The sequence below is a fragment of the Artemia franciscana genome, unplaced genomic scaffold (assembly GCF_032884065.1).
Source record: "Artemia franciscana unplaced genomic scaffold, ASM3288406v1 Scaffold_5699, whole genome shotgun sequence".
Lineage (NCBI taxonomy): Eukaryota > Metazoa > Arthropoda > Branchiopoda > Anostraca > Artemiidae > Artemia > Artemia franciscana.
The window spans coordinates 4,504-14,736 of NW_027066032.1; the positions used below are offsets into that span (position 1 = coordinate 4,504).

Consider the following 10,233-nt stretch of genomic DNA (forward strand, 5'->3'; position numbering starts at 1 on the left):
CATACGTAGCTATTACCCTCGAAAACTAAAACTTTAGACATAGGAAAAGAACCTTTAATCACATTCTTTACCATTTGCAATCATAAAATAGTCAAATATCTTCATTCTTTCAACATACGTAGCTCTTACCCCGGAAAACTAAAACTTTTGAAATAGGAAAAGAGCCTTTATCACATTCTTTACCATTTGCAATCATAAAATAGTCTAATATCTTCATTTTTTCAACATACGTAGCTATTACCCTCGAAAACTAAAACTTTTGAAATAGGAAAAGAGCCTTTAATCACATTCTGTACCATGTGCAATCATAAAATAGTCTAATATCTTCATTTTTTCCACAGACATAGCTATTTCCCTCGAAAACTAAAACTATTGAAATAGGAAAAGAGCCTTTAATCACATTCTTTACCATGTGCAATTATAAAATAGTCTAATATCTTCATTTTTTCCACAGACAAAGCTCTTATCCTCGAAAACTACAACTTTTGAAATAGGAAAAGAGCCTTTAATCACATTCTTTACCATTTGCAATCACAAAATAGTCTAATCGCTTCATTTTTTCAAAATACGTAGCTATTACCCTCGAAAACTAAAACTTTTGAAATAGGAAAAGAGCCTTTAATCACATTCTTTACCATTTGCAATCATAAAATAGTCTAATTTCTTCATTTTTTCAACATACGTAGCTATTACCCTCGAAAACTAAAACTTTTGAAATAGGAAAAGAGCGTTTAATCACATTCTTTACCATGTGTAATCATAAAATAGTCTAATATCTTCATTTTTTCAACATACGTAGCTATTACTCTCGAAAACTAAAACTTTTGAAATAGGAAAAGAGCCTTTAATCACAGTCTTTACCTTTTGCAATCATAAAATAGTCTAATATCTTCATTTTTTCAACATACGTAGCTATTACCTTCGAAAACTAAAACTTTTGAAATAGGAAAAGAGCCTTTAATCACATTCTTTACCATTTGCAATCATAAAATAGTCTAATATCTTCATTTTTTCAACATACGTAGCTATTACCCTCGATAACTAAAACTTTTGAAATAGGAAAAGAGCCTTTAATCACATTCTTTACCATTTGCAATCATAAAATAGTCTAATATCTTCATTTTTTCAACATACGTAGCTATTACCCTCGAAAACGAAAACTTTTGAAATAGGAAAAGAGCCTTTAATCACATTCTTTACCATTTGCAATCATAAAATAGTGTAATATCTTCATTTTTTCAACATACGTAGCTATTACCCTCGAAAACTAAAACTTTTGACATAGGAAAAGAGCCTTTAATCACATTCTTTACCGTTTGCAATCATAAAATAGTCTAATATCTTCATTTTTTCAACATACGTAGCTATTACCCTCGAAAACTAAAACTTTTGAAATAGGAAAAGAGCCTTTAATTACATTCTTTACCATGTGCAATCATAAAATAGTCTAATATCTTCATTTTTAAACATACGTAGCTATTACCCTCGAAAACTAAAACTTTTGACATAGGAAAAGAGCGTTTAATTTATAAATTAAACGAAAACTTACCAAGTTTGAAGTTTGATTGTAATTCTACTCCAAAGAAGGAGCGCCAGCGTAGCTGAGAGTTCAACTGAGATAGACGGGTGCAATCGCCTCAATTGACCAAACCAAACCAGTGTTTTAAAGTCGTTGTAGTATGCGGTGGTTAAGCTCATGATGAAACGCTGAGAGTTCAACGGGAAGGGAAATTGGGAGGGCAGTTGAACTCTCAGCTACGCTGGCGCTCCTTCTTTGGAGTAGTATTACAATCAAACTTCAAACTTGGTAAGTTTTCGTTTAATTTATAAATTCTACTCCAATAGGAGCGCCTTAGCTTCGCCTCGAGTTAAACTGAGATTTTAAAGTTCAGCATGAGCTAAACCAACACTAATGACCAATAATAGCCCTATTCAATAAAAAGAGGCCGCTGTACAAAATTTCATTTATAGTAAAATAATTCAAATATAACAGAATGCGATGAGTGACTTCAAAAAACAGATAACTGTTTTTCACTTTCAATTGGTTTATTATAAAACCTTGCAAACGTTTTAGCATTTGTCCAGCCTACATATCTTATGATTTGGTCAACATCAACTCCTCTTGCTTTAAGGTGGGACGTTGAGGCAGACCGTGTGCTATGAGCACCGTAAACACTGGTATCTATACCTGCAAGAAATAATACTTGTTTTATCCATCTAGAAATAGATGACTTGGACGCAGCGGTATAAGGCTTACGATATGTAAGAAAAAGTGCGTCGTCTCTATTCAGGTATGACGTCATTCTAATATACCTAGCTAAGTGCGTCACCGGACAAAGGGACGACTCTTGAAAAGGTCGAAATTTAACTACTTATTTGTGGTTTCCCGGTTTCGTTGTTTTTAATAGCACATTAGTTTGAAAATCAGAACTTCCATCGTCATTATTTATCATATTATTAAGTGACAAACTGGCCAACAACTGAACTCTTTCACAAGCCGATAGAATCAATAAAACCGCTAATTTTTGTGTTAGTGTCTTTAATTTAAGGTTTTCGATATCCCAAACTGGCAATCTAAATAGATCGAATACACATTTTACATCCCAAATACTAGAAATCTTGGGTAGGCTAGGCCTTCTATTAAAGACACCTCTCATGAATTTCTTAGTGATGTGATTACTGCCTAACTGAAGGCTTGGTAAAATTGCGGATAAAGCACTCTTCGCAGTATTAATAGCACTGTATCCAACACCTGAGTAAAACAGTTCCGTAAGAAAGGTCAAAGTCTCCGGTACAGTTGCCTCCAAGGCCTGGATTGTTTTTCTTCCACAAAAGTCGATCCATTTTTCAATGTAAACCCTGTACTGACGCTTAGTTGAATCCCGCCATCCATCCATGATAATATCAACTGTGGAAGGAGAATATCCTTGGTGGTGAAGCCCTTGCCGGAGACGACACAAGCCGCTAGGCGTAACGTTTTGGACAATGGATGGTGTAAGGTCGGTTTCTGTGGAAGAGACAAAGTAAAAGTATCATTTGGTAAAAGTATAGGACTTCCTATTAAGAGCTTTAATAGTAAGGGATACCAAACTTGTGTGGTCCAGTTTGGGAAAATCAAAATACCAGTTGCCTGATCTGTCTCTACCTTCTGAAGGGTCCTCAGAAGTAAGCTAAATGGGGGAAAGGCATAAAAGAAATGAGGCTCCAAACTCATTGCAAATGCATCTACGAAAAAACATTCTGCATCTGGTTTCCAAGAAACAAATGGTTTAATCTGAAAATTTAATCTGGTTGCAAACAGATCAATATCTATCGACTGACATACCAATGAATTCAAAATAACGAATATTCTACAATTCAATTTCCATTCTTTTTCATTATCAAATTTTCGAGATGCTTTATCCGCGATATTAGCAACTCCTGGCACATGCTCTGCAGATATCCACCCTTTATCCTGCAATACTAACTGCCAGATCCTATTTGCGAAATAGTTACACAATTGAGATTTTGTTCCTCCCATTTTATTTATACAAGCTACTGTAGTTATATTATCTGAACGCAGCCTGACATGAATGCCCTTAATATCCTGAGCAAAACACTTTAATCCCAGATAAACGGCCTTCGTTTCTAAAACATTGATGTCAAATCCCTTCTCTTCTGAGGACCATTCGCCTGTGGCTGTTTTCATGGAATATTCATCCACGAGTGCCCAGCCTAATTTGGATGCATCACTACACAAATATTTGTCAATTGACCTAGGTTCAATTGCTTTAGACGCATGGTTGGCAATGTTCAACCACCAATGCAATTCGGAAATTACATCGGATGTTAAAGTTAGCCTAGCCGCAAAATCACCCTTCGCGTGCTTTAGTGCTTGAATTTTCAATGATTCCGCTTTCCGGTAATATAAAGGCCCTAATTCCACTGCTGGGAAGGTTGAAACAAGAACACCTAGAGTTTCGGCCAAATTTTGAATCGTAGTCGATTTTTGACGGAGAACTTTTGAAACTGAATCTAGAACCTTTTCAATTTTTCTTTCCGGCAGGGAAATACACATTAATCGCGAATCTAATAAAAAAACCAGAAATTCTATTCGTTGACTTGGAATGAGAACTGACTTCCCCGGGTGAATTACAAACCCCAGCTCTGACAGTAATTTCACTGTTTCATAGACATTGTTTTGACATTCTAAAACTGACCTTCCCAGAAGAAGGGTATCGTCTAGATAAACAATTGACATATAACCTTGTCGTCGAAGAAGGGAGAAAACGGGTTTCATAAGTTTCGTGAGAACCCTTGGGGCAGATGATAAGCCGGCATACATGTGAAAGCATAATAACAATCTACTTCAAAACAAAGCCATAATTGATACTCAAAATCAACAGGGCATGAATAATAAAAGTCAACAAGGTCAACAGAGGCCATATAACAATTTTTTGTCATTAAAAGAACCGCAGACTGAACACTTTCCATTTTAAAATGGTAATATTTAATACTTTCGTTTAGTTTTTTAAGATTCAAAATAAACCGAGAAGACCCATCTTTCTTTGGGACCGTAAAAACGGGAGAAACACAAAGTATTCCTTTTATTCTGAATTCGGGTACTTTAATAATAACTCCTTTATACAATAAAATATAAACTTCTTTTCGTATAGCCTGCATTTCTTCAGGCGTAAAACTTTTGTTTTTTGTTAGCAAAGCTTTTAATGGTCTTTTCTCGAATTCAATCTTATAGCCTGAAGCCACAATATTCAAAATATTCAAATCACTTGTTATTGATTGCCATTTTGAGATAAACTTACTAATTCTCCCTGCTTTAAAATTATCAACCAAATGTTTGGACTGCCTATTGAAATTTACAACAAAATCATAAAACTCAAGGTCAGGGTATGTTAAATGGTACATACCACCTATTTGCGATCCCTTTTCTGAAAGTTCTGGAATTTCGACCTCTCCTGACGGTCCTGGTTCTGCTTTTTTCGATAGAATGGACGGGGAGCCTCGTTCTGCCATCGGCGATAACGGTAGGCCCCCCCCTTGCACGTTTTTTGGTCTTCCAAATGATTTTTTCAAATCCGCCACGGATTTGGCTTTGGACGTTGTTTTTGCAACATCTTTGCCAAAAAGAAACTCCGTGACTTTGACTTCGGGAGTGCATAAAGCGGATGCCACCATGGGATCTGGGCTCAACTCGAATTTCATCGCATGGCGTCTTTTTAGACTTAAATCATAATTGGTGAGGCCAAGCATGTGAACTGCATCTGTTAGGTTTTTAACAACCTTTTCTTTGATATGCTCATTTTCGAGCTCAAGAACATCATTTACTGCCTCTAAAACACAAAAGGTTGAGTGAACAATTGTCCGCTGCACTTGAAGTGCCTTAGCATCCCTCTGCTTAGCACGTGCTGAGAGAGTGGCTTAAATCTCACTATTCACCTTGGGAACAACAATTTTATCTGTATTCGCAGGCCTAGGGTGGCACTCAAATAAATCTTTTAGCTTCCCTATTTCCAAAGGCTCGGAGAAAGCTCTATTTGCAACTTTGGCAAGTTTTTTATGGATCTTGGGACCCTCTTTGTTACCAGAACGTTCCTCAGAAATCTTTTTGAATAAAGAGTCATTTGACGTGTTTTCTTTTAATCTTTTACCTTTTCGCTTTTCCGGAGAAGCCTTCCGCTTTTTGTCATGGATTTTTACGGGGCTCACAGAGCCAGTTCTTATGGTTCTAGAACCTATTTGTGGGCTCCGAGAGCTAGATTTGTCATTCCTAGAACTAATTTGAGGGCTCCGAGAGCCATATCGAGCATGAGTTTGAAACTCTGGGCTCCGAGAGCCACTACTTGTTCTATGATCACTATCACTCTCACTTGAGAGTATTCTGCGACGCGAATGAGCTTTATTTCGCCTTCCACGTTCATAATCTTCATCAACTAAACTGTCCAATAGTCCAATCACTATTTCACTGTCACTCATTATTTAATTTGGTCTGAACCAAAGCGAATGCGAACGTCAACTGGTTTGGTTTGGTCAATTGAGGCGATTGCACCCGTCTATCTCAGTTTAACTCGAGGCGAAGCTAAGGCGCTCCTATTGGAGTAGAATCACATTCTTTACCATGTGCAATCATAAAATAGTCTAATATCTTCATTTTTTCAACATACGTAGCTATTACTCTCGAAAACTAAAACTTTTGAAATAGGAAAAGAGCCTTTAATCACAGTCTTTACCATTTACAATCATAAAATAGTCTAATATCTTCATTTTTTCAACATACGTAGCTATTACCCTCGAAAACTAAAACTTTTGAAATAGGAAAAGAGCCTTTAATCACATTCTTTACCATTTGCAATCATAAAATAGTCTAATATCTTCATTTTTTCAACATACGTAGCTATTACCCTCAAAAACTAAAACTTTTGAAATAGGAAAAGAGCCTTTAATCACATTCTTTACCATTTGCAATCATAAAATAGTCTAATATCTTCATTGTTTCAACATACGTAGCTATTACCCTCGAGAACGAAAACTTTTGAAATAGGAAAAGAGCCTTTAATCACATTCTTTACCATTTGCAATCATAAAATAGTGCAATATCTTCATTTTTGCAACATACGTAGCTATTACCCTCGAAAACTAAAACTTTTGACATAGGAAAAGAGCCTTTAATCACATTCTTTACCATTTGCAATCATAAAATAGTCTAATATCTTCATTTTTTCAACATACGTAGCTTTTACCCTCGAAAACTAAAACTTTTGAAATAAGAAAAGAGCCTTTAATTACATTCTTTACCATGTGCAATCATAAAATAGTCTAATATCTTCATTTTTAAACATACGTAGCTATTACCCTCGAAAACTAAAACTTTTGACATAGGAAAAGAGCCTTTAATCACATTCTTTACCATTTGCAATCATAAAATAGTCTAATATCTTCATTTTTTCAACATACGTAGCTATTACACTCGAAAACTAAAACTTTTGAAATAGGAAAAGAGCCTTTAATCACATTCTTTACCATTTGCAATCATAAAATAGTCTGATATCTTCATTTTTTCAACATACGTTGCTATTACCCTCGAAAACTAAAACTTTTGAAATAGGAAAAGAGCCTTTAATCACATTTTTTACCATTTGCAATCATAAAATAGTCTAATATCTTCATTTTTTCAACATACGTAGCTATTACCCTCGAAAACTAAAACTTTTGAAATAGGAAAAGAGCCTTTAATCACATTCTTTACCATTTGCAATCATAAAATAGTCTAATATCTTCATTTTTTCAACATACGTAGCTATTACCCTCGAAAACTAAAACTTTTGAAATAGAAAAGAGCCTTTAATCACATTCTTTACCATTTGCAATCATAAAATAGTGTAATATCTTCATTTTTTCAACATACGTAGCTATTACCCTCGAAAACTAAAACTTTTGACATAGGAAAAGAGCCTTTAATCACATTCTTTACCATTTGCAATCATAAAATAGTCTGATATCTTCATTTTTTCAACATACGTAGCTATAACCCTCGAAAACTAAAACTTTTGAAATAGGAAAAGAGCCTTTAATTACATTCTTTACCATGTGCAATCATAAAATAGTCTAATATCTTCATTTTTAAACATACGTAGCTATTACCCTCGAAAACTAAAACTTTTGACGTAGGAAAAGAGCCTTTAATCACATTCTTTACCATTTGCAATCATAAAATAGTCTAATATCTTCATTTTGTCAACATACGTAGCTATTACCCTCGAAAACTAAAACTTTTGAAATAGGAAAAGAGCCTTTAATCACATTCTTTACCATTTGCAATCATAAAATAGTGTAATATCTTCATTTTTTCAACATACGTAGCTATTACCCTCGAAAACTAAAACTTTTGAAATAGGAAAAGAGCCTTTAATTACATTCTTTACCATGTGCAATCATAAAATAGTCTAATATCTTCATTTTTAAACATACGTAGCTATTACCCTCGAAAACTAAAACTTTTGACATAGGAAAAGAGCCTTTAATCACATTCTTTACCATTTGCAATCATAAAATAGTCTAATATCTTAATTTTTTCAACATACGTAGCTATTACCCTCGAAAACTAAAACTTTTGAAATAGGAAAAGAGCCTTTAATCACATTCTTTACCATTTGCAATCATAAAATAGTCTGATATCTTCATTTTTTCAACATACGTTGCTATTACCCTCGAAAACTAAAACTTTTGAAATAGGAAAAGAGCCTTTAATCACATTCTTTACCATTCGCAATCATAAAATAGTCTAATATCTTCATTTTTTCATCATACGTAGCTATTACCCTCGAAAACTAAAACTTTTGAAATAGGAAAAGAGCCTTTAATCACATTCTTTACCATTTGCAATCATAAAAAAGTCTAATATCTTCATTTTTCAACATACGTAGCTATTACCCTCGAAAACTAAAACTTTTGACATAGGAAAAGAGCCTTTAATCACATTCTTTACCATTTGCAATCATAAAATAGTCTAATATCTACATTTTTTCCACAGACAAAGCTCTTATCCTCGAAAACTAAAACTTTTGAAATAGGAAAAGAGCCTTTAATCACATTCTTTACCATGTACCATCATAAAATAGTCTAATATCTTCATTTTTTCCACAGACAAAGCTCTTATCCTCGAAAACTAAAACTTTTGAAATAGGAAAAGAGCCTTTAATCACATTCTTTACCATTTGCAATCATAAAATAGTCTAATATCTTCATTTTTTCAACATACGTAGCTATTACCCTCGAAAACTAAAACTTTTGACATAGGAAAAGAGCCTTTAATCACATTCTTTACCATTTGCAATCATAAAATAGTCTAATATCTTCATTTTTTCAACATACGTAGCTATTACCCTCGAAAACTAAAACTTTTGAAATAGGAAAAGAGCCTTTAATCACATTCTTTACCATTTGCAATCATAAAATAGTGTAATATCCTCATTTTTTCAACATACGTAGCTATTACCCTCGAAAACTAAAACTTTTGACATAGGAAAAGAGCCTTTAATCACATTCTTTACCATTTGCAATCATAAAATAGTCTAATATCTTCATTTTTTCAACATACGTAGCTATTACCCTCGAAAACTAAAACTTTTGAAATAGGAAAAGAGCCTTTAATTACATTCTTTACCATGTGCAATCATAAAATAGTCTAATATCTTCATTTTTCAACATACGTAGCTATTACCCTCGAAAACTAAAACTTTTGACGTAGGAAAAGAGCCTTTAATCACATTCTTTACCATTTGCAATCATAAAATAGTCTAATATCTTCATTTTGTCAACATACGTAGCTATTACCCTCGAAAACTAAAACTTTTAAAATAGGAAAAGAGCCTTTAATCACTTTCTTTACCATTTGCAATCATGAAATAGTGTAATATCTTCATTTTTTCAACATACGTAGCTATTACCCTCGAAAACTAAAACTTTTGAAATAGGAAAAGAGCCTTTAATTACATTCTTTACCATGTGCAATCATAAAATAGTCTAATATCTTCATTTTTAAACATACGTAGCTATTACCCTCGAAAACTAAAACTTTTGACATAGGAAAAGAGCCTTTAATCACATTCTTTACCATTTGCAATCATAAAATAGTCTAATATCTTCATTTTTTCAACATACGTAGCTATTACCCTCGAAAACTAAAACTTTTGAAATAGGAAAAGAGCCTTTAATCACATTCTTTACCATTTGCAATCATAAATTAGTCTGATATCTTCATTTTTTCAACATACGTTGCTATTACCCTCGAAAACTAAAACTTTTGAAATAGGAAAAGAGCCTTTAATCACATTCTTTACCATTTGCAATCATAGAATAATCTAATATCTTCATTTTTTCAACATACGTAGCTATTACCCTCGAAAACTAAAACTTTTGAAATAGGAAAAGAGCCTTTAATCACATTCTTTACCATGTACCATCATAAAATAGTCTAATATCTTCATTTTTTCCACAGACAAAGCTCTTATCCTCGAAAACTAAAACTTTTGAAAAAGGAAAAGAGCCTTTAATCACATTCTTTACCAATTGCAATCATAAAATAGTCTAATATCTTCATTTTTTCAACATACGTAGCTATTACCCTCGAAAACTAAAACTTTTGACATAGGAAAAGAGCCTTTAATCACATTCTTTACCATTTGCAATCATAAAATAGTCTAATATCTTCATTTTTTCAACATACGTAGCTATTAC

General features: G+C 33.5%; 1 protein-coding gene across 3 annotated transcripts; it reads right to left on the minus strand.

Moving 5' to 3' along the window:
* Positions 1 to 1,949: 1,949 nt before the first annotated feature.
* LOC136043405 (uncharacterized) lies at positions 1,950 to 6,095 on the minus strand. Of its 3 annotated transcripts, none has more exons than XR_010621607.1 (2): positions 4,908 to 6,095; positions 1,950 to 2,188 (listed from the first exon to the last, which is right to left on the minus strand). XR_010621607.1 is itself a non-coding variant. In XM_065728314.1 (2 exons), the coding sequence occupies exons 1-2, from the start codon at positions 5,248 to 5,250 to the stop codon at positions 2,010 to 2,012; spliced, it is 522 nt and encodes a 173-aa protein (XP_065584386.1). In that variant the 5' UTR covers positions 5,251 to 5,436; the 3' UTR covers positions 1,950 to 2,009. The 3 variants fall into 3 exon arrangements, 1 of the variants encoding a protein (XP_065584386.1); XM_065728314.1 differs by having other exon boundaries at positions 4,908 to 5,436; XR_010621608.1 differs by lacking the exon at positions 1,950 to 2,188 and adding an exon at positions 2,914 to 3,007.
* Positions 6,096 to 10,233: the final 4,138 nt, after the last annotated feature.